We start from the raw sequence: 22,218 nt of genomic DNA, 5'->3' as shown, positions 1-22,218 counted from the left end.
CAGTCTCCCCAGTAGCTGAGACTGCAGGTGCCTCCATACCCAGCTAATTTTTAAATTTTGTGTAGAGATGGGGTCTCAGGCTGGGTTCAAACTCCTGGCCTCAAGTGATCCTCCCGCCTCAGCCTCCCAAAGTGCTGGGATTACTGGCGTGACCTGCCACGCACCCGGTCTGGGCGAGAGTACTTAGAGCAGCAGCAGGCAACAGGGTGTCCCCTGCTGGGTCAGACCCTGGAGCAACTCACCGGTGGGAGCAAGGCAGAGCGTGTTGTGGTAGACACCGAGCCCCGGTGCCGTTTGTTACGCAGCTGCGTGTGAACGGCCACGCCCGGCGCTGCTGTCGCGGCAGTGGCCTTTCCCACGGCGCGCCTCCGTGTGGTGCAGAATGAACCGCGTCACCCACGGTCGCAGCCCAGCAGCCGCGGCCTCCCAGTAACTGCCCCGGGACAAGCGGTGATGGGTGGCTGGTCCCCCAGCCCAGGCTGCGATACGTACATTTATTTCCCCGCCTGCCCACACCCAGCAGGAAGCGGGACACAGCCCTCCGGACAGACGGACGGACGGTGGATGGGGCTGCGCTGGCAGACGCTGTCGAGGCCTCTGTCCCCAATTCCCGTTGTCCCCCAGGAGTCAGGCTGCGGTGCAGGAAGAGGGCGTCTCAGTAGACCACCTCGTACACGGTGGCCTTCTTGTCGCCCGAGCCTGTCACGATGTATTTGTTGTTCCTGGAGATGTCGCAGCTCAGGACTGACGAGGACTCCTTGGACTGCCGGGACGGAAAGAGGGGAGGCGTGAGGGGAGGCCCCCAAGGGTGGCTGTGTGGTCCCGGCGGGGCAGAGTCAGACCCGGAGGGGACCCAGGACTCTCCCAGCCCAGGGAAGGAGGGTGATGCCTTTTCTAGAAAAAGGAGCTTTGGGGCTGGGCCCTTCTGCCCGGACGTGTTCCCGGGAGGAACAGGGCCTCCGCTCCCTCCACCGCAAGAGAGCTGGGACGGGAGCTGTGCTCTGCTAGGCGGCTCAGAGAGGGTGTGTGCCAGCTATGAGGTCACACAGCACAGGGACCCAGACCAGGGGTCAGCAAGCTTTGATAAGGATTAAGGATTTAGGTGTTGCCTGAAGTCCAAATAAGTCTATTCACATATTCTACAGGGATTTTTTGGTAACTGTTTAAATATGTCAAAAGCACAGCACACCTACTGGGACGGGTATAATAAAAACAGTAACAAGTGTCAGTGAAGATGCGGAGGATTTAAAAGGGACAAGGCTGTGACACGGGCCACAGCGTGGAGGGACCTTGAGGACATCGTGCTCAGTGACAGACACTAGATGCAGAACAAGTCCCGCGTGACTCCACTCCCAGAAGGTCCCTGGAGCCGTCAGATCCACAGGGACGGGAAGCGGGGTGGTGGGGGGCAGGGGGCAGGGTGTGATTGTCTCATGGGGACAGAGCGTCAGTTTGGGAAGACGAGAAAGTTCTGGAGGTGTGGCGGGTGGTGACGGCTGCACAGCCCTGGGAATGTGTTAGTGCCACTTACTAGTGGTTAAGATGGGCAATTTTATAATGTCAAGATATATTTCAGCAAAACCAAAATATTTTTTGAAAGCCAGCAGGCTGCGGGCAGATGGGCGCCCCCAACCCTGCTGTAGTGGCCGGGAGGCTCCGGGCCCGGAAGGGTCAGAGCGGCAGGTGGCTGGGCCGGGGCGCTCCCGCCCGGGCTGGGGGCCTCCGGCCGCGCGTACCTGGAAGATGCTGGCCCCGTAGGGCGTCCTCCAGGCGTTGAGCAGGTTGTCCTTGCCCGTGCTCACGAACCACCGCCCTGCGGAGGGGGCAGGGAAAGTCGCAGGAGGGCCACCGTGGCCACGCAGGGAGGTGGGACAGGCCGGGCCTGGCCTCTCCCTCTCTCCAGCCTCCTCTGCCCTCACTGAGGGGGGGCACAAAACCACCTGGGTCCTTCCCCTGCATTTCCCAGGTGGCAAAGCTCAGGCTATAAGAGGCTCCACCTGGCCCGCAAGGAGGGGGGGAGGCCCAGGGCAGGGTCGCCAGATAAGATCCAAGACGCCCAGGTAAGTATGAATCTCAGGCCTGGAGCGGTGGCTGTAATCCCAGCACTTTGAGAGGCTAAGGTAGGAGGATCACTTGAGGCCAGGGGTTTGAGGCCAGCCTGGACAACATAGCAAGACCCCAATCTCTCTTAAAAATGTTTAAAGATGTTTTTTTAGGCCGGGCATGGTGGCTCATGCACACAAACCCAGCACTCCGGGAGGCTGAGGCAGGCGGATCGTTTGAGCTTAGGAGTTCAAGACCAGCCTGAGCAAGAGTGAGACCCCCGTCTCTACTAAAAATAGAAAAAATTAGCTGGGCGTGGTGGTGGCACCTGTATTCCCAGCTACTCAGGAGGCTGAGGCAGGAGGGTCACTTGAGCCCAGGAGTTGGAGGCTGCAGTGAGCTGTGATGACGCCACTGCACTCCGGCCCAGGCAACAAAGTGAGAGTCTCTCTCAAAATAAATAAAAATACTTTTAATATATAAGTCTATCCCACCCACTCCGCACGCTGTGGGCTATACTTGCACTGACAAATGACTGGCCTTTTGGCGTAAGTCTGTCGCACGCAGTGTCTGGGACATCTCATACTAACAAATCATCTGTTATTTATCTGAGATTGAAACTGAACCGGGCATCCTTTGTTTCTTTTTTTCTGAGGGGGTGAAGCCCCCAGCCCCGGACCCTGGTCCCCCCCCGCCCCCCTCCCCCGCCGCGAGCCGCACCGCAGGACGCGAACTTGAGGGACAGCACGCAGCTCTCGTGCAGGTGCAGCTGGTACTTCTCGGGCTTGCGCACGTGCAGCACCTCCACGTTGCTGCTCTCCATGCCCACGGCCAGCCAGTCCTGGTTGGGGCAGTGGCCCAGGGAGAAGATCTGGGGGCACAGGGCAGAGACGGGGTCAGCGGCCCCTCGACTGGCGGGAGGACGTGGTGGGGGCTCCAGCACCCTCCCGCTACAGCCCCCACCCAGAGAGGCGGCCGGCCCGGCCCCGAGCAGCAGGCGACTGCGCGTCGGGTCATTAATATTCATCAGAGCCAGGAGCACCCCGGGGCCACACATCCATCATCCGCTCCGCGTGGGGGAGCCAGGCAGGACGGGCGCTGCCCTGAGCAGATGGCGGGGGCTGAGGAGCGTCGCCTCAAGGTCAGGAGGCAAGTCGGGAAGGACCAGGCCCCGGAGCCCGGACCTCTAACCCAAGCCTGGGACTCTCCCCAAGCCCAGCGCTCCTTTTGTTTTGGCGAGGAAGGACTCGGTGTCCCCAGCCCAGCGAAACACAAAGAGGAACGGTGCCCGCCCCACCCCGAACCTCCGCAAGTCTGCAACTGTCAAATTCACGCCCCACAAACAGCCCACATCTGCGGCAGAGAGAAGACTGGAAGCTTCCACTTGTTCTTTCCTGGCTCTCCAGAAGTGTTCCCACATAAAGACGGGTGGCAGGGACCCCATGGGATAGGAGATATCCATTCCCGGAGATGGACTCAGCCCCCCTAAGCTTTGGGGACACAGGGTGGATATAGCTATGTCCACCCTCACTCCCGACTTCCACACCAAAGAACTCTTCAAGCTAAAGAGAAGGGCAGGTTGGGCGTAAAGAGCCTGGGAGCTGGCTCCTCCCAGTTTCAAGGAGGAGGGGCAAACTGGAGATGGGTTTTGAAGGATGTGTAGGAGTTCACCAATTAAAGGAAGGGAAAGGCATTTTGGCCAGAGGGAACACAGGTACACAGGTCTTGAGGTGTCCCAGGTGTGGTGCGTGTGAGACTAGCGGGTGACACTGCAGCTGACAGGACAAGGAGCTCACATGCTGCCCCACAAGCAATGGGTTGGAGGTGCCTGAAGGCCCGTCCTCGATGGCCTCTGCTCAGTCTGGAAGAGCCCTGCTCTGCCCAGCCCCTTCGCCACGTCCTTTAGCCCAGACTCCCACAGCACCCGCCACAGGGACCTCCACGGCCAGCTCCAACATCAGCCTCTGCCTGTCCCCTCTGTGGCGTGTGGACACTGCCCCATGTGAGTCCCCTGGGGCCCCAGGCTTAAGGGCTGGGAGGAGAAACCAGCTCTACGAGGAAGGACAAAGACATGAGCGATGGCTGGCCGAGACCGTATAGGAAGATGATCTGAGGGTCCCGGTAGCCCCACAGCTTAATAGGAATCAGCTCTTCGGTGTTGCCCTGTGTCTTTGGAGGGTTAAAGGGGAGGCCTATGGATGTGTGTGGAAGACAAAAAAGGTGGACATCACAGGGGACGTTAGTCCTGGCTGTGTCTGGAAGGGGCACCTTGTGGGGAGGGAGAGGATGCTGGGTTCGTGCCATTCCCGCCCCGCCCGCCAGAGCCCGAGTGGCACCTGGGAGCTGAAGTCGTGCTGCTGCAGCTGGCGGCCCTCCCGCAGGTCCCAGCAGCGCACGGTGTTGTCCAGGCCCCCTGTCCAGAGCCGGGTGCCGTAGTCAGAGATGTCGATGCAGCTGGCGCCGTCCGTGTGGCCCTGGAACTGCCTGGAGACAGAGGGGCCCAGGTGTCCACCCTGGAACCGGGGCTGTTCCAGCATCCTCCCGCTCTCGGCCCCGCCCCCACTGTGCACGTGGCCGCGGTGCTTGCCCAGGGTCACAGCGCACCCGCCACCCACCTGACCATGGTCTGGTTCTGCAGGTCCCAAACGACAATGTTGCCGTCGCTGCAGCAGGAGAAGCAGACCTTGGCGTCAGGGCTGACCGCCAGGGCGTAGCAGGCGGGGGCCGAGGAGGTCAGCTCGGCCTTGATGCGAGGCGTGGGCGCCGCCAGGTCCCAAATGGACAAGGTGCTGGCCTCGCCACCCACGATCAGACTCCGGCCGTCTGGCAGCAGCTTGCAGGAACGAATATAGTTGTCTCGGTTCTGGGGCCAGGGAGGGAAGCAAGGGCTGGGGTTGGTCCCCGGTAAGGTCTCTGGGAACCTGGCCCAAGGTTGGGTCTCTGGAGCCCAAAGTAGCCCCGCCCCTGGCCTGCAAGCCCCGCCCCGGTTGGCCTGCAAGCTCCGCCCCAGTTGGCCTGCAAGCCCCGCCCCTGGTTGCAAGCACGCCCCATCGGCCTGCAAGCCCCGCCCCTGGTTGCAAGCACGCCCCATCGGCCTGCAAGCTCCGCCCCTGATTGTAAGCCCCGCCCTGTTTGGCCTGCAAGCTCCGCCCCTGGTTGCAAGCCCCCTTTAGCCCCGCCCCATCGGCCTGCAGGCCCCGCCCCTGGTTGCAAGCCCCGCCCCGGTTGGCCTGCAAGCCCCCCCTGTAGCCCCGCCCCCACCCACCCCTCTGCGCCCCGCCCGCCCTCACCAGGCAGTCGAGCTGGGCCACGGGCGTCTTGGCGCCAGGCTGGCCCACGTCCCACACCTTCACGCAGCCCTTGCCGCCCGTGTACACGTGCTGCGTGGAGCCGCTGATGGTGACGGCGCAGACCACCTCGCCGTGGGCCAGCGTGTGCAGCTGCCGCGCGTGCCGCGGGATGCCCGCGCCCACCAGCGCGTCCGAGGGGAAGGGCACCGGCTGCATCTGCCCGTCGGCGGACACGTGGAAGGAGTAGGCCCTGGACGGGAGGCAGGGGCTGACCCAGGCCTGGGGGACAGCCCTCGCGCCCTCTCCTGGGAGGGCAGGGAAGGGGCCTTCGCCCTGCCTGGTGCCCTTGCTGCGTTCAGAGAAGGGCAACAGCGTGGTGGCAGGTGACCTCGGACGGTCAGTGCAAAGGCGGAGGGTCTGGGTGGTGGCCCTGAGCAAGCGCTTAATAAACGTTTGCGCGGAGGCCCACGAAGATGGCCCAGCTCAGAGCCTGCAGTCTTAGGGCAGCCCAGCCGCACGTGGCCAGGCAAGCTTAAAACACACTGGAATAAACCCATTCAATGTTCCAGTCCATCAGGTGCACTGGCCACCTCAAGAGCCACGCGTGGCTGGTGACAACCGGAGTGGACAGCAGTAGGACCTAGACATGCCCGTCACTGCAGAAAGTTCTGTCGCTACTCAGGGCCGTCCCGTTCTCTGGGGCAGGGCCATCCCCGCAGTGCAGGTGCTGAGCAGCGTCCCTGCCCCCCCCCTGCCAGGAGCACCCCCAGTCATGACAACCACAGATGTCCCTGATATCACCAAATGGCCCCCGGGGAGCAGAATCTACCCCCATTACAGCCCATGCACACCCGTCATCTAGACTTTGCTCTTTGTGTACCCCTGTCCCCAGCTGCCACCTGGGAACCCCAATTATCTTACAGAAGAGACTTTCTGGAAGGACAGCCGGGAACCCCCGACCTCCACCCCACACCGTGGAAGACTGGCCCCGTCCCCGGGTGGGGAGCCCCGCCCGGTACTCACGGCTTTCCCCCGGGGATGCTGGGCAGCGAGGAGGAGATGGACGACCCTCGGAGGTGTGGGTGTGATTCAAATGCCATCTGTCAGAACGCCACAGGGTGGTCACGGGGCAGGTGACTCCAGCCCGCCTGTGCTGTCCCACGCTTACCTGTCCAGGGGTCCCCCTCCGCCATGTCCCTCTCTGTTTATCAGCCCCTCCCCACGGAAGCAGAGATGCTCGCTGCTCTGGTACACATGGGAGAGCTGAGGTTTTCACTACAAAGTCTTTGTCCAGGGAACCCTAGAACCCCAGGTTATCCATCTCCTGCTGAGACTTCTTCTAGAACGCGGGTCTGCAAACTGCCGCCTGGCACGCTGCCAGTCCTTGTACACAGTCTCCTAGGGCCAGGGCACTCTGCTCTCCTTCATGCGGCTAAATCACAGTTGCTTTTTCCACGGTCACAAGTGCTGATTTGTATTAAGCTTGTGGGGCCACTGAGACCCTCAGATCGTCTTCCTACACACACTTGCTGAGCCAAGGGTCCCTTCCCTTTCTCCGTTCCTTTGTCTCTCCTTGTGTAGCTGGTTTCTCCTCCCGCCCCCAGCCCCCGGACCCTTCTGACACTGCCTGGTCCTCCCGCCCCGAGGACTCACCATGGGGGAGCGTCCATACACCACAGAGCTGCTGACCTGGGGTGACAGGTGGAGGCTGACATAGGAGCTGGGCACAGAGAGGTCCCCGTTGAGGGTGCTGTGGGAGCCGAGGCTGAAGGACGTGGTGAAAGGGCTGGACAGCGTCAGAGGGCTCCTCAGGGCTGAGCGGGGAGAGGCAAGGACAGGGCTGCAGACGCCTGCACCCAGATCCTGCCAGTTCCCTCTGCCTTGGGCTCTCCCTGGCTCGTCATTCAGAGCCTCCATGCTCTGGGCCCACATCGGTCATATCCTGGGATTCCTCCAAAAGCAATATATGTGATTTCTATGGCTGACTTTCCCTTTCTTTTAGTTGGTGAACTCCTACTCATCCTTCAAAACCCAGAGCAAGTGTCCATCAAGTTCTCTGGAACATCCTTGAACCTCACTGCCAACCTCCAGCCTTGCCCACCCTCTACCTTTGCCCTGATTACACAGGGCTGGGAGTTTTGGGGTCTGGGTCTCATCCTCTGCCACCTGGGGGTTCCAAGGCCAAGTTCTTTAGGGGCCCCAGAACCAGCACAGGGCAGTGAGAAAAGGTGAGTATTATCATCCCCCAGATGAGTGATGGGGAAACTGAGACTCAAAGAGGTTGGATCACTTGCCCAAGGTCACCAGCTGGTGAGCACCTAAGCCTGGCAGGAAACCCAAACCGCCTGACTCCGAAGCTTGTTTCTCCGGCGTGCTAGGCTGAAGCCCCCCAGGTAAGTCACTTCCACTCTCTGGGTCTCAGTTTCCCTAACTGTCAGGGCAAGATGGTCAGGAAGCTAGGTCTGGAGCGAGGCAGCATCTAGCTGGGGCCAAGGCAGTGAACGCCAGGGCTGGAATCCGAACCTCCCGCCTCCCCGGCCCCTACCTTTCTCTAGAAACCTCCAGAGGTGAGGCCTACGCTGGAGGCACCAGCAGCCTGGGCGCTCACCAATGCTGTCCGTGGAGGGCGCTGGCTTAGCCGCGAGCTGGCACAGGTGACTGGCTGAGCTGGGCCCGGGGGTGGACGCGTCCTGGGGCGGGGAGGAGTCGCAGGACCTGGAGGCAGGAGTGCTGGCGGGGAGGTCGTTCTGCAGAAAAAGGACAGGGCTGAATGCCACCTGGCACCTTGTGGCCCAAGGATCTGGCCAGAAACGGGATGGGAGGGGCCGAGTGTGGTGGCTCTCGCCTGTAATCCCAGCACTTTGGGAGCCCAAGGCAGGAGGATCGCTTGAGGCCAGGAGTTCAAGACCAACCTGGGCAACACAGCAAGACCCCACCTCTACAAAAAATGTAAAATTTAACCAGGCGTGGTGGTGGCTCACACCTGTATAGTCCCAGCTACCTGGGAGGCTGAGGCAGGAGGATCGCTTGAGCCCAGGAGTTGGAGGCTGCAGTGAGCTGTGATCATGCACTGCTCTCCAGCCTGGGCGTGTGACACAGTGAGACCCTGTCTCTAAAACCCTTTTGTCGCAGGTGTGCACACTGGGGTAACCGGCCCCACAGCTGCCTGTCTGAACGAGGGGCACGTGTGTGTCCAACACACTGGAAAGCCTGGCGGGCGCCTGGCGGGGTGGGCAGCCAGGGCGTGCCCACAGGGAGTGCACACACGCGTGTGCGCGCCGAAACCCACCGACACGCGCCTCCATCACAGCACTGGCGCGTGCACACGCCAAGGCGTGCAGTGCGCATGCCCGGTGAGGCCGGGGGTGGGTGTGAGTGGGGTGTTGCACACCGTGCAGGGCGGGGATCCCCAGGGGCCAGCGATGTCCCCTGTAGGAAGGTGACAGGCTCAGAGGTGTGGGACGCTCGAGGGCGGTGAATGAGAAACTGGGAGCCCCGAGGGCGCAGTCCCAGGTGTAGAAAGAACACCGCGTGTGGCGAGCTGTTGTCTTCCTTGTTTTCCACGGGGCGGGGGGTGTCAGCCCCAGCTGTCCCTCCCCAAGGGGGGACTCCAGGAAAGGGGCAGCCTGACCTCCATGTGGGGACACGCTCTGTCTGGGCTTTCTGTCATTCCCTCCTCTGTCTTCCAAGAAACTTCGCCTCCTTGCCTGGGCCTGTCTCTTCACCAGCAGTGACAGCCCCGCACGCTGGGGAGTGAGTGGGACAACCACCGAGGGGCCGGGGGTGGGGGGGCTTCTCCAGATGGGGGGGCCTGCCCTGGAAAGTCCCCCTGGAGAGGGAGGAGGGCACTTAAGACAGACCCAGAGCCCCAACCTCTGGCGGTTGCCATGGCAACCTGCTGGGAGGGGAGGCCTGGAAACCGACATGCTCTCCCCATGCTCTCCCCGGCCCTGGGTAAGTGCAGGGCGGTGAGGGGGGCTCTGGGGGGCGATCTGGGGAGGGGGAGCCACACACGGAGCTGAATCCTGAATCCGGGAGGTCAGACAGCCCCGCACACCCTATACAGATTACCTTCCTGCAGGTCAGGCTGGGGCCAGGTGAGTCTCCCCTCTGGGAGGCCTTAACCCTTGCAGGCCTGGGTGAGTCAGCCGCCCACTCTCCAGGGGGCGTCTCGTGCGTTTCCATGGGATTTCCAGGGGGCCCTTCATTCCCGTGTGCATTTCCATGGGATTTCCAGCAGGGCATTTCCCGTGTGTATTTCCGATTCATCCCAAGAGACACTTGGTTTCCCCTTAAGGAGGCTGAGTTGCCTTTGAATATTTATTTAGAGAGTTTCTTTAGGAAGTTGCCTTGTAATATTTACTTAGGCTCAACCAAGTGAGTCCATGTAGGAGGCCAAAAAAAAAAAAAAAAAAGATTAAGAGAAAGTGGTGGACAATGCCAGCCTGAGACCTCTCAGCCTAGTGTCCCCTGTGGCAGTGTCTGTTTCCAGGCCTCCCAGAGGAATGAAGTGAGTTTCAAGGCCCCCCACCTCCACCCCTGCTTCTTACCAGGACAAGGTCCTTGGCTCTGGCAGGCGGTGAGCCCAGGCTAGAGGCCAGGGACGCCGGGCTGTCCACGAGGTCCCGGCGGGCGGGCACACAGATGGGCACCTTTCCACAGGGTGTGGTGGCCGGGCTGGGGGGCTCGGAAGGTTGGTCCTGGGTTCAAGGAGGTGACGTTGAGTGGGGATGACGTGCGAAAGGAAGAAAAGGCCCTCTCTCCTCCTCCTCCTGACGCCCCCTCCAACCTCTAGATGGGGCACCGATGACCCACCCTGATTTATGAAACTTCATGGTGCCTCAGTTTACTCATCTGCACAATGGGTTTAATGACAGGATCTAGTCCACAAGCACACACAGCAGTGACTCCATCAGGGCTTGGTTTTGTTTTCCCCACTGAGCAGACGCGGGGAAGTGAGGCCAGGGAACGGGGTGTCACTCCCTCCCCAGCAAGGCACGCAGTGACCAGGACTGGAAGCCCCTTTACCTGTTTCCCGCCTTCTCTGCGCCTACGTTTCCCCACTTCCCTGGGTGTCTCCCGGGGGGGGGATCCCCACTTTCCCGGCCCCATCACCGCCACCCACAGAGAGGGGGCCAGGAACCCCACTCCCTCTGGGGCCCCCAGTCTAGAAAACCCACCCCTCACTCTGTGTCCAGAGCGGGGAGAAGGGGAGGCTGAACCCCTGGACCCACCTCATCCACCACCAGGTTGTAGTCACTCTTGTCCTCGTCGCTTTCCTGGGGGAACACGGAGAGAGAGCCCTTCCTGTTCACAGCCCTGCCCCCACAACCCCAACAGCTCCCCAGGAAGGGGGCACCAGCCTGCAGGCCCCGGTGTGTCACTGGGACCCCCAGACACAGAGGAGAAGGCTGCACGTGCACAGCAATCTCTCCAGGGAGGCCCCCAAACTGGCCCCAGAGAGATTTCCCCAAGACCTCCCCCCACCCCTGCTCCACATCCCTCTATAGCTCCCCATTACCCTTGGGAGAAAGACCAAGCCCCGACTCCCCTCACAGATGTACAAAACACCATCCCAGGCACCCGGGCGGGGAGGCGGGGGTGGGACGGGCCCCTGCCACTGCTTTGGCAAGAAACCAAGGGAAGGAGAAAGGTTGCAGCAGGGACCCCACATCGGCCCCGCCAGGTGGGTTTCCTGCCATGCCCGGTTTTCCCCTTTCGATGAAAATCAGCGGCCGACATTTACAGAACGAGCTCTCGCATGGAAAGAAAGATTTAAGGCTTCTCTGAGAAACGGCAGGGTAGGATCGGCCGACGCTGTGCCCGCCGCTCAGCTGGGACCAGGCCGGGCTGCCCCTGGAGGGGGGAGGGCTGTGGCCCGGCTCCCCCCGCCCCGCCTGGCCCTGGGGGGCCAGCACGTGAGACCACAGGTTATGGCAATGGCAATGTGACCACAAGAGCGGGGCCCAGCCCTCCGGAGGGGTCAGGGGAGGAGGGCTCCCGCAGGAGACAGTCTTTTTGTGCCTTGGCCGAGAGACCAGTTTCTGAGAGGAGGGAGAAGGGAGGAAAGAAACAGCTGGAACAAAAGCCAGGGTGGGGGACGGGTGCACGGCCCAGAGGGTGCCCAGACGCAGGGCAGCCAGCGTTAAGCCGGGCACCACAGCATCTCTTCTGAGTGGCCAGTGCTCAGAGCCATGGGGAGCTATGGAAGGCTGTGGAGTGAGAGAGTCACAGCCAGACCTGGGCTCTGGAAGGCTCCAAGGCGCCAGGCTGGGGGCTGTTCTAGGCCATGCGTGCCCACCCTGCCTGCTCCCCACTTACGTAAGGGCCGGACAGATCTTTCTCCTCTGCTCTCTCCTTCCCGTTGCCAGCAGGGCCACTTGGTTGCCCCTCCTCCACCAGACTCTCAGGAGGTGACGGGGACACACTCTGCAGAGAGACAGGGGCCAGGCGGGAAGACGGGTCAGCCAAGACGGAGGGTCCCCGGGTCCCCGTCCCGAGGCTGGTATTAGCATCTGCACCCCAAGCTTCCCACCTGGGAAATGGGACCGTCCCAGGGCAACCTCGATGCTACATCCCTCATCTGTGAAACGGGGACAGTGACAGTGCCTACCTCCTGCGGTTGCTGTGCTGACACAACGCGGTGACAGCTGTGGGACAAGCACTTACACCGGGCCTGGCAAGAGCCGGTGCGGACCGGACCGCTAACCCGGCTTTCCTGGCCGGACGGCTGCCGAGGCCGGTCGTGCTCCGGGTGGGGCTGTCCTGGGCTCTGTCCCCTGCCCGCTAGATGCCAGGTGCACACGCATACGCACACACACACCCTAAGTCATAAAACCCAAAAATGTCCCTGGACGATGCCAAATATCGCCTGGGGGGCAGAACGGCACACTTGACAACCACTGTTTCTTCTCACATCTGCCACCCTGCGGGATCACACTGTACCCGGGCGTTCCCTGCAGGTAACTCTGCGTGCACACGTGTAACGTGTTAGCGTACACGTATGTAACATGTAGGCATGCATGCGTGTAGCATGTTACACAGGAGAGAAATCTGCAGAGACGCTCCAAAAGGACCCCCGAAAAGGGGTCCTTTCAGGAGAGACTAGGATCGCAGGGGTGGGGACAGGTGTCAGCACCGGAGACGGGCGAGGGAAGGCAGGGCCGTAGGTTGAACAGGGTCCCCCAGGCCCCACGGCCACCAGGACCCTCACAGTGACACTCTAGTTGGAAATGGGGTCTCTGCAGGTGCAATGAGCAAGCGAAGATGAAGTCACACGGGACGGGGGTGGGCCCTAAGTCCACCGTGGCGTGACGAGGCCACAAGCCAAGGACACCAAGCACTGCCAGGGGCCGCCAGGCTGGGAGCGGTGTGGAAGGGTCCTGCCCAGGAGGCTGCAGAGGGAACACGGCCCCGTGGACCGGTGGCCTCCGGAGCGGCCACGACAGCTCTCTAACCTGCAACCACTGCCATTTTTCTGAAGGACACATTAAAAACCATCACCAGTGTTTGCACTGCGGGCTGCAGTGGGGGCGTAGGAAGAAGAGAGGCTTCTTTTTTCTTTGTTCAGTGCCTTTTATTCTGTGGGCTTCATTGTTTCGTGGCTGGTTTGTTTTCCAGCACATTCTAGAGCACTCGGCATACTGGAGAGTGGTGCTCACGGCGTGCCCGGTGCCAACCGGGACCCGCTCTGCGCGACGCGCACTGGGCACTCGCGGGCTTGGTATGGTTTTAAAAAATGTAAAACATCTCGTTAGTAATTATTTTTTTTGAGACAGAGTCTCGCATTGTCGCCCAGGCTAGAGTGAGTGCCGTGGCGTCAGCCTAGCTCACAGCAACCTCAAACTCCTGGGCTCAAGCAATCCTCCTGTCTCAGCAACCCGAGTAGCTGGGACTACAGGCATGTGTCACCATGCCCGGCTAATTTTTTCTCTATATATTAGTTGGCCAATGAATTTCTTTCTATTTATAGTAGAGACAGGGTCTTGCTCTTGCTCAGGCTGGTTTCGAACTCCTGACCTCGAGCAATCCTCCTGCCTCGGCCTCCCAGAGAGCTAGGATTATAGGCGTGAGCCACTGCGCCCGGCCAGTAATTTTTTTTGAGATGGAGTCTCTCTCTGTGTCGCCCAGGCTGGAGTGCCGTGGCGTCAGCCTAGCTCACTGCAGCCTCCAACTCCTGGGCTCAAGCAATCCCCCGTCTCGGCCTCCCAGGTAGCTGGGGCTACAGGCTTGTGCCACCACCATGCCCAGCTAATTTTTTCTATTTTCAGTTGTCTGGCTGACTTTTTCTACTTTTTTTTTTTTTTTTTTTTTTTTTTGAGACAGAGTCTCGCTTTGTTGCCCAGGCTAGAGTGAGTGCCGTGGCGTCAGCCTAGCTCACAGCAACCTCAAACTCCTGGGCTCGAGTGATCCTTCTGCCTCAGCCTCCCGGGTAGCTGGGACTACAGGCATGCGCCACCATGCCCGGCTAATTTTTTATATATATATCAGTTGGCCAATTAATTTCTTTCTATTTTTATAGTAGAGACGGGGTCTCGCTCTTGCTCAGGCTGGTTTTGAACTCCTGACCTTGAGCAATCCGCCCGCCTCGGCCTCCCAAGAGCTAGGATTACAGGCGTGAGCCACAGCGCCCGGCCATACTTTTCTTTTTTTAGTAGAGACAGGGTCTTGCTCTTGCCCAGGCTGGTCTCGAACTCCTGACCTCAAGCGATCCTCCCTCCTCGGCCTCCCAGTGCTGGGATTACAGGCGTGAGCCACCAAGCCCAGCCACATTAGTAATTTTGATGTTGCTTACAGGTTGAAAGGATGATAGTTTGTGTTAAATAAAACAGACCACTGAAATTGATTTCACCTGTTGCTTTGAACTTTTTTAATCGTGGCTACTAGAAAATTGAAAATGACATGAAAGATTGCGGGGATGCCTATGCGAGACTGCGTGCTCGACAAAATGGCATAAACACACACACACACACACACACACACACACACACACACACACACCATGAATGAAAGCCTTACGCCTGGGACCAATGTGAGTGTCCTGCATTTGCTACACGACATGGTACCTGTGGGAGAAGCTGGGGAAGGTGCCTGGGCCTCCCCACACGTTTGTTTGCAATCTCCCTTGCACCTCTAATTATTTCCAAACTAAAGCACTTTCTGAAAAATCGCCCCCGGTTGGCATTCTCTCGCTCCGGGGCAGCACTCGTGCAGGTGGCTCTGAGCGCAGGACGCACCAGTGAACCCACAGGAGGCCGGGGACAGGGATCCCAAGTGGGGATCACAAGGTGGTGGCTTCATTTATTCACCCCCCCCAAAGTAGCTCAAGACTGCGAAATACACATACATCAAACCCCAGCCTTGTGGAAATGGGGCTGGGGGTCTCGCTCTGTGGCCCCATCAGCTAGGAACGCCCGAGCCCGGCCCAGGGCACTACAAGGCGAGGGTCGGGGGCCCCTGGACTTACCCTGCTCGTGGCTCTCTCCGCTGGCAGGTTGGGGGTCGGGGGAGGAGAGACAGGAGGAGGAAGAATGAGGCTTTTGGACCCCATGGTGCCAGAGGGGCCAGCCCTCTACCCAGGTGGAACCTCCCCGGCCCTTCCGACAGCCTGGCACGTGGGGACTATCCCCTGCCCGCCCGATTCAGACAGATGCCCAGAGAGGGGCAGTGACTGGCCCAAGGACACACAGCCTGTTGGGCACTTGTCCTGTGATGAACTTGTTCCTCCGCCTGCCCATGGCGCCCTGCGGTGCCCGCTCACCTCTGGACCCTTCAGCCTCCACGCCGGCTCGGTCCTCCTTGGCAGCCGCCGCCAGCTGGGCCTGGGCAGCCAGCGCTCCGGACAGGGCGAGCAGCCCGGTGGCACTGCCGCCCACCAGCCCGGCGGGCCGGGGGGTGAGGGGGACGGGCGGGGCGTGGTGCGACAGTGGCTGGACTTGCTGCTGCTGGAGAGGAGGAAGGGTGGGCCGGGGCAGCACCCCGCAGTGCCCTGGCCCGATGGGGGGGACGCTGGGGAGGGGTCTGAGCCGAGGGTGTGCCTTGGGGTTCCGGCGGGGACCCGGGCAAAGGGTGTCTCCCCATGGCAGGGCAGGAGCCAGGACTCACCCCAATCAGGCTGTTGAGCTCCCCGACGGTCACCTGCTTGGCTCGCTCCACGGCCTGGAGCACCTGCTGCTGATGCTGGGGCGGGGGCACGGGGAGAGGCTGCTCTGAGCCCCCCTCCCCGCCCTGGCAACGCCCTTGGGGCCTGCCCGTCGCCTGCCCGCCCTCTCCTCGCTGCCCCACGCGGTCCGCGCCTCTCCTCTTCCTCCCCTCCCTCCCTTCTGTTTTGAATTGTGAAATAAACAAGCTCACAGAGAAGGGAACAAAAAGCCTAAGTGCGGTTGACACTGTTGCAGTATGAAATCACACCCAACCAGGCTCTGTCCCTCGGCACCGTGGACATTTGGGGGCCGGATCATTCTCTGGGTGGGGCCCTCCGGGGACTGCAGGGCGCTGTCCCTGGTCCCCACCCACTCTGTGCCCCCAGGGGCGCCCCCAGTCACGACGACCACAGATGTCTCTGCAGGGCACAGCTGCCCCCAGCAGAGAACCGCTGTCAGAAATGAGCACCGTGCACTGCACAGCCGCCCGACCGGGGACAGAAACCACAGCCTCTAGGAACCCCTGCGCTGCCTGCAAGCATAACGCCCTCCTTTCCCTGCCTCGATGACAATAATTTCTTTGTTTTCCTGTGTAATTTCGCCACCTACGACTGCTTGGATTTGTCCGTTCTGAACTATTTTATGGGCTCATACTCGGTGTTCTTTGTAACCGGCTTCTTTCACTCGACAGAACATTTTGAGCTGCATCCGTGGTGTGTGTGGTGGGTGGCTGTCGTGTGTTCGGCTTTTGGGGCCGCAGGACTTTCTGCTGTGGGACAGTGCTCTCTGTCTTTGCTGTTCCACTTGGAAGCCACTGGCCACGTGTGGCTCCCGAGCACTTGAAATGTGACCAGTGCCACGGAGGAACGAAATGTTTAATTGCATGAAATTTAAAGGAATATGCATGTAATAAACAGAAGTTTGATTTAATAGATTTAAAGATGAGTTAATATAAATTTAAAGGGCCACGTGGCGAGAGGCTCCAATAGGTGAGGGTGGAGCTGTAGCTTATCCCGCTGTGTGTACTACGAGGCAGTTGCATGTCTCTATGCTCAACGATGGACACCTGTGCTGTCCCCACCGAGGAGGTGTTGGGACACTGACATGAGGCTCTGGCAGCAGTACACTGCTGAGTGGGAGAGTAAAGATTCTTCTTTTGCAGGCCAGAGGGTCTCTGCTGCAAATACTCAACTCTGCTCTTGCTGAGGGAAAGCTGCTTTAGTTTAGAGGATTCGTACACCAATGGCTGTGGCTGTGTGCCAATAAAACTTTATTTACAAAGACAAGTGGGGGGCCGGATTTGGCCCTTGGGTTGTAGTTTGCTACTTCCTGGTCTAGAAGAATGGAGTTGCTGGGGCAGATATGTGCACTTTTATTCACTGCCTCCAAAAGTCCTTTTAGCCACATTTCTTGTCTTTCTCACTCCGGGCCACTTTGTCCCCACTCTTGGTGTCATCAGACACCATCACTCCATTCTGTTGTCTAGACAGGGCCTCTCCCCATCCCAAGCTTCCAGAAATTGCAGACTTGGTGGAGTCCAAACCAAGTTGGGCATCTCCCTTCTGTTCTTGGTGCCCTTTGCAGCAAAGGCCGTCCCAGTCTATCCACTCTGAAGTGAAACCTATTCTTATGTCTCTCTGGAGACAGAATGTTCCTGATGGAAGCAGGAACATCCAAGCCAGGTGTGGGGGTCCACGCCTGAAGTCCCAGCTACTCAGAAGGCTGAGGTGGGAGGATCACCTTAGCCCAGGAGTTTGAGACCAGCCTGGACAACATAGCAAGGCACCATCTCTTTAAAAAAAAAAGAGAGAGACACCAGGCATGGTGGCTCACACCTGTAATCCTAGAACTCTGGGAGGCTGAGGCAGGTAGATTGCTCGAGGTCAGGAGTTTGAAACCAGTCTGAGCGAGACCCCGTCTCTACTAAAAACAGAAACTATTTTTTTTTTTTTTTTTGAGACAGAGTCTTGCTTTGTTGCCCAGGCTAGAGTGAGTGCAGTGGTGTCAGCCTAGCTCACAGCAACCTCAAAACTCCTGGGCTCAAGCAATCCTCCTGCCTCAGCCTCCTGAGTAGCTGGGACTACAGGCATGAGCCACCATGCCCAGCTAATTTTTTTCTATATATTAGTTGGCCAATTAATTTATTTCTATTTTAGTAGAGACAGGGTCTCACTCTTGCTCAGGCTGGTTTCGAACTCCTGATCTCCAGCAATTCTCCCGCCTCAGCCTCCCAGAGTGCTGGGATTACAGGCGTGAGCCACCGCGCCCGGCCAATAGAAACTAATTGACCAACTAAAAATATATATACAAAAAATTAGCCGGGCATGGTGGCGCATGCCTGTAGTCCCAGCTACTCGGGAGGCTGAGGCAGGAGAATCGCTTGAGCCCGGGAGTTTGAGGTTGCTGTGAGCTAGGCTGATGCCACGGCACTCACTCTAGCCTGGGCAACAAAGTGAGACTCTGTCTCAAAAAAAAAAGAGAGACAGATAAAAAGAAGAAAGACTTGTTTCTTTCTTTTTCTATATTCTTTTCTTTTAAACAGCCAGTGCAAAGGTCCTGAGGCTGGAAGGAATTTGGGGCGTTCTCCCAAAGGCTTTTTGTTTTGAAGCTTCAACAAAGTGCTCACACTATTGTATGTATGTCCTGGTGCTATCTTTTTCACATTGGCAAAAAAAATACCTAACAATTTACCATTTTAACAATTTGTAAGTGCACACTGCTCAGTGGCATTAAGCACATTCACACTGTCGTGCAACCAACACCACCCTCCACCTCCAGAACTTTCCCGTCTTCCCAAACTGACGCTCTGTCCCCCTGAAACCCTCACTCCCCGCCCCCTCCCCAGCCCCCGGCACCCACCACTCTACTTTCTACTTTCTGTGGGTCTGACAGCTCCAGGAACCTCCTGTGAGTGGAATCACACAGCGCCTGCCCTTTTGTGACATGTCCCCTAGCATAACCTGAGGGCTCGCTTTTACTGGGTGCTGACTCAGCGCCTGGCACCGTCTTCAGCACTTTGCACATGTCAGCGCACCTGGACGTCGCGCCAACGCCGATAAGGAGACAGACACAGCAAAGCACGGCCCTGCTCAAGGCCACACAGGCAGGACTCGGACCGGGCACCGGCAGGGCTGCAGGGGGGCAGCTCTACACCTTGATACCAACCCAGGGGGAGGAAAGCCTCCCGTCCTCACACTCAGCCAGCTCCTCCCCCCCGTCCCGGTGGGGGCTGCAGGACTCTCTGCCATGAGCAAAGTGCTCTCGCTGCGCTGCTGGCTTCTCTGCCGGACGGTGCCCGTCCAGACCTCCCTGCCCACCTCCTTCCACCGCGGCCCACTCACCTCCTGGGTCAGGAAGGGGATGATCTGGGCACAGATACCGCTCAGCCGCTTCACGATCTCCGCCTGGCACGAAGCAAGAGGAGGCTTGGAGCAGGGCAGAGACCTGACTCCCAGGCCCTGGACTCCCAGGCGGGGACCAAGCGTTTGCAAAGCGGGGCACCGAGGGCTGGGGGACCTGTCGCCCCCAGGGTGCACTGGAAGGCCCCGGGCAGCGGACGGAGGGACTCAGGGCCTGTTTGCCCGGCTGCGTGAGGCCCGGGCTGGCCTGGAGACGAAAGACCAGGGCTGATGGCCAGACACACGCGAGACAGAGATTTGCGGGAAGCGGCTGCACAGACCCGACTCGGACAGACCACAGACACGAGGGGCTTTGAGGGCAGCATACACGAGCAGGCAGAGAGGGACGCCCGGCCGATAGAAACTAACTGACCAACTAAAATATATATATACAAGAAATTAGCCAAGCATGGTGGCGCATGCCTGTAGTTCCAGCTACTCGGGAGGCTGAGGCAGGAGGATCGCTTGAGCCCAGCAGATTGAGGTTGCTGTGAGCCGGGGTCCCAGGTCCGGGCCACCAAGACGCTCCCAGGACCTGAGCCATGCCCTGTGTCCTCCACTGGGTGGTCTACTGCAGGCACCCCCGGGCCATGCCATGCTCCGGGCAGACGAGCCCCCTCTGGCCCTCCCTCATCGGAGCCCACAGGCACCCAGGCAAGCAGGCCAGGTGGACACCCCCGGGCACCCCGCACTCCAGCCCCCCTCGTCCTTCCCACCCGCCTGGCAGCCCCAATGCGAAGCTCCGCCCACTAATTATAATATTCTGGTGGACAAAACCCTAAGAGTCCCTCAAGCTCACAATCTCGGGAACCTTCTCACCCCCTTAGAAACCATCTGTGGGTCTCAGGATCTCGGGGTGAATCTTGGACCACTGGAGTCAGCACCAGAACCTTCAGGTCTATCTCAGAACCTCGAGATCACGCTCAGAAGCTTGGGGACAGCCTCAGAGCCGGGTGGCGCATCTCGGCCCAAAGGAGTCAGTCCCAGAACTTGGAGGTCTCTCTCAGAACCTTCTCGCTACACTCGGAAGCTCGGGGAAGTCTCAGGGCACCGCGTCTCACGTCACACCTCAGAGCTCTGAGGACAGCCACAGAACGCTGAGGTCTACCTTGGAATGACAGGGACGGTCTGAACCAGGGGTCCAAATTCAGGGCCCTGAGAACAATCTCCGGCCCTTCCGGCCAAGCCCACTGGGATCCATCTCGGAAATTTCAAAAAACCAACGGAATCTCGGGCTCCGTCGCACAACTTCAGACTCCCCAGGACTGTCCCTCCAGCCTCGTCCTGGGACAGAAGTCACCTCCACAGCCTCCCTGACCTGGCTGCCCAGTCCCTGCTGCCAGCCTTCCCTGGGATAGGGACGCTGGCCCCTGCCTGGCCCCTGTCCTCGGGACAGCTCCGGCTGCCAGCCGCTGTCCCCTGAAGTTGAGAATCTTTTTCCTCTGATGAGGCTCCGATCTGCCCTGTCCCCAAGTTAGTCCTCTGGGACCTCTGTGGAAATTACAGGACAAGACCCCCGTTCCCCGGGTCTGCTCTGTCCCACGCTGCCACACTGGGTCTCCCCACAGCTTCCAGCCCCGCACCCCGCACGCCCCACCCGCAGTTACCTGCTTGTGCATTTCGATGTTCAGCCCATAGGACATCTCGTAATACTGCAAAGGAGACGCGGTATCAGGGGTCCAAGGCGAGTGGGTGCCTAGTCCCGTGCTGGGTGACACCGGGGTCTTCCCAGAGCCCCCAGGCACAGCAGGACACGGAATCCCCCAGCCCCATGGGGTCCCAGGGGAGGCACCCACAGGAGCAAGCAGACCTCTGCCTTGAGGGTCCCTTCACTGTCCCCAAAGGGGTAGGGCGGGTAGGAGGTACCCTGGGGCCCTCACCCCTCCCAGATGTCCACGAGGAGAGGGGACATCCTTGTCTTGGCTCTCAGGAGCTGGGAGGGGCTCGCCGGACAGCCTGCAATCCCCACTGGCCCAATGTACGGACAGGGAAGGGGAGGCTGGGAGCGGGGGCAGGGCCGACCCCCAGCAAGCCCCCTCCCGCTGCCCCAGCCCTGGCGCCACCACTCTGACCCTCACCATGACATAATGTCGCTGCATCTCCGTCTTCTCACTGGCCAGCTTCTCGCATTCCAGCTTGAGGCTGGGAGGCGGAGAGGGCACGGGGGTCCCACACGCGGCCACAAGTGGGCCCGCTTCCCCCCCACTTCCTTCCTAACCTCCCCGTCTCCTGTCCCGGCCAGTCCCTCCCCGCCCCCTCCTGGGCCCCGAATGCCCCGGCACTGACCGTCCCCCCAGCCCCCAGCCCCCTGCCGGCGCACCTGGAGGATGTCTGGCCCAGGCCCCTGGGGGCCCCCCTTGCCCCGCCGGGGCGCCCAGGTGAACTCCAGCCCCTCACCTGTGGTACTGCGCCTGCAGGAACTGGAATTCCTCCTTGATGCGGTCGCAGATCTCCAAGATCGAGAACTTGAAGGGCTGGCCGGACTGCAGCGGGGCCTGGGGGGCGGGGGCGTCAGGGTCCGAGTTCCCGGACGCGGGGTGGGCGCCCCTCCCCGCAGCCCCACTCACCGGGTGCCTTCCCTGGGGGTACATCCTGCCGCGCCGAGGGCCCCGGCGCCTCCGGAGCTCGGCGGTGTGGGGGCGGGAGGGGGACGGGGGAGGGGAAAGAGGGGGCGTCCGAGAGAGAGGAGCAGGAGGAGGGCGGCACGGCGCGGGGCAGGGGACCCGGGAGTCCCCGGCGCCCCTACCCCGAGCGCGCGCGCCGGGGGTCGCGGGGACGCGGCGGGGGGCGCGGGGCGCGGGGCGCGGGGCGGCCGCCGCAGCGGGCGCTCAGGTCGGGCGCGCAGTGGCCGGGCTTCGGCGGCGGCGGCGGTGCGGGCGGCGGGCCCCGCGCGGAGCCGCCTCCCTCCGGCTGGGCTCGGCCGGGAGCCGCGGGCTGAGCCGCCTTAAGGTGGCGCCGCCGCCCCTGCCCCTCCCCCACGCCCCTCCCCCACCGCTCCCTCCTCCCCCCGCCCCGTGACACCCCGAGCCCCGAGCCCCGAGCCCCAGCGCCCCGCTGGGAACTTGAGCCTCCCGGGGATCCACCGTGGGCCGGTGGGGAAACTGAGGCTGGCGTCCACTCCACGTCCCACCCCCCCTCCTGCCCTCTCCCCCTTCCCTTGCCTAGCGCCCTGCGCCCCCGCGGGAAATCTGGGCCTCCCAAGGATCCACCATTGGCTGATAGGGAAACTGAGGCTAGCGACCAGTCCGTGCCCCTCCACCGCGCCCGCCCTCTGCCCCTAGGGCCCGCAGGGAGCTTGGGCCTCCCAGAAATCCACCATCAGCCGGTGGGGAAACTGAGGCTGGC

The 22,218-nt window shown here is 60.7% G+C and overlaps 1 protein-coding gene across 3 annotated transcripts; it reads right to left on the bottom strand.

The window, feature by feature from the left end:
- Positions 1-451: 451 nt before the first annotated feature.
- TLE2 (TLE family member 2, transcriptional corepressor) lies at positions 452-21,562 on the bottom strand. Of its 3 annotated transcripts, none has more exons than XM_012769347.3 (20): positions 21,441-21,562; positions 21,271-21,368; positions 20,952-21,015; positions 20,481-20,525; positions 18,817-18,879; positions 15,438-15,512; positions 15,094-15,277; positions 14,800-14,819; positions 11,655-11,762; positions 10,568-10,612; positions 9,884-10,033; positions 7,942-8,080; positions 6,987-7,147; positions 6,357-6,433; positions 5,334-5,583; positions 4,659-4,906; positions 4,380-4,527; positions 2,764-2,914; positions 1,737-1,813; positions 452-763 (listed from the first exon to the last, which is right to left on the bottom strand). In XM_012769347.3, the coding sequence occupies exons 1-20, from the start codon at positions 21,462-21,464 to the stop codon at positions 656-658; spliced, it is 2,235 nt and encodes a 744-aa protein (XP_012624801.1). In that variant the 5' UTR covers positions 21,465-21,562; the 3' UTR covers positions 452-655. The 3 variants fall into 3 exon arrangements, with proteins under 3 accessions (XP_012624801.1, XP_012624803.1, XP_012624802.1); XM_012769349.3 differs by having other exon boundaries at positions 7,023-7,147; XM_012769348.3 differs by having other exon boundaries at positions 15,094-15,274.
- Positions 21,563-22,218: the final 656 nt, after the last annotated feature.

This window comes from Microcebus murinus, chromosome 27 (genome assembly GCF_040939455.1).
Source record: "Microcebus murinus isolate Inina chromosome 27, M.murinus_Inina_mat1.0, whole genome shotgun sequence".
Lineage (NCBI taxonomy): Eukaryota > Metazoa > Chordata > Mammalia > Primates > Cheirogaleidae > Microcebus > Microcebus murinus.
Note: the sequence above shows the minus strand (reverse complement) of the source record. Positions and strands in the feature narration are given on the sequence as shown.

Coding starts and splice junctions, on each gene's coding strand:
- TLE2 (XM_012769347.3), bottom strand. CDS start 21,464: ATGTACCCCCAGGGAAGGCACCCG. Junction 20,526..20,951: donor TGCAGCGACATTATGTCATG/GTGAGGGTCAGA, acceptor TCTCCTTTGCAG/TATTACGAGATGTCCTATGG. Junction 6,434..6,986: donor TGTATGGACGCTCCCCCATG/GTGAGTCCTCGG, acceptor GCGTTCTGACAG/ATGGCATTTGAATCACACCC.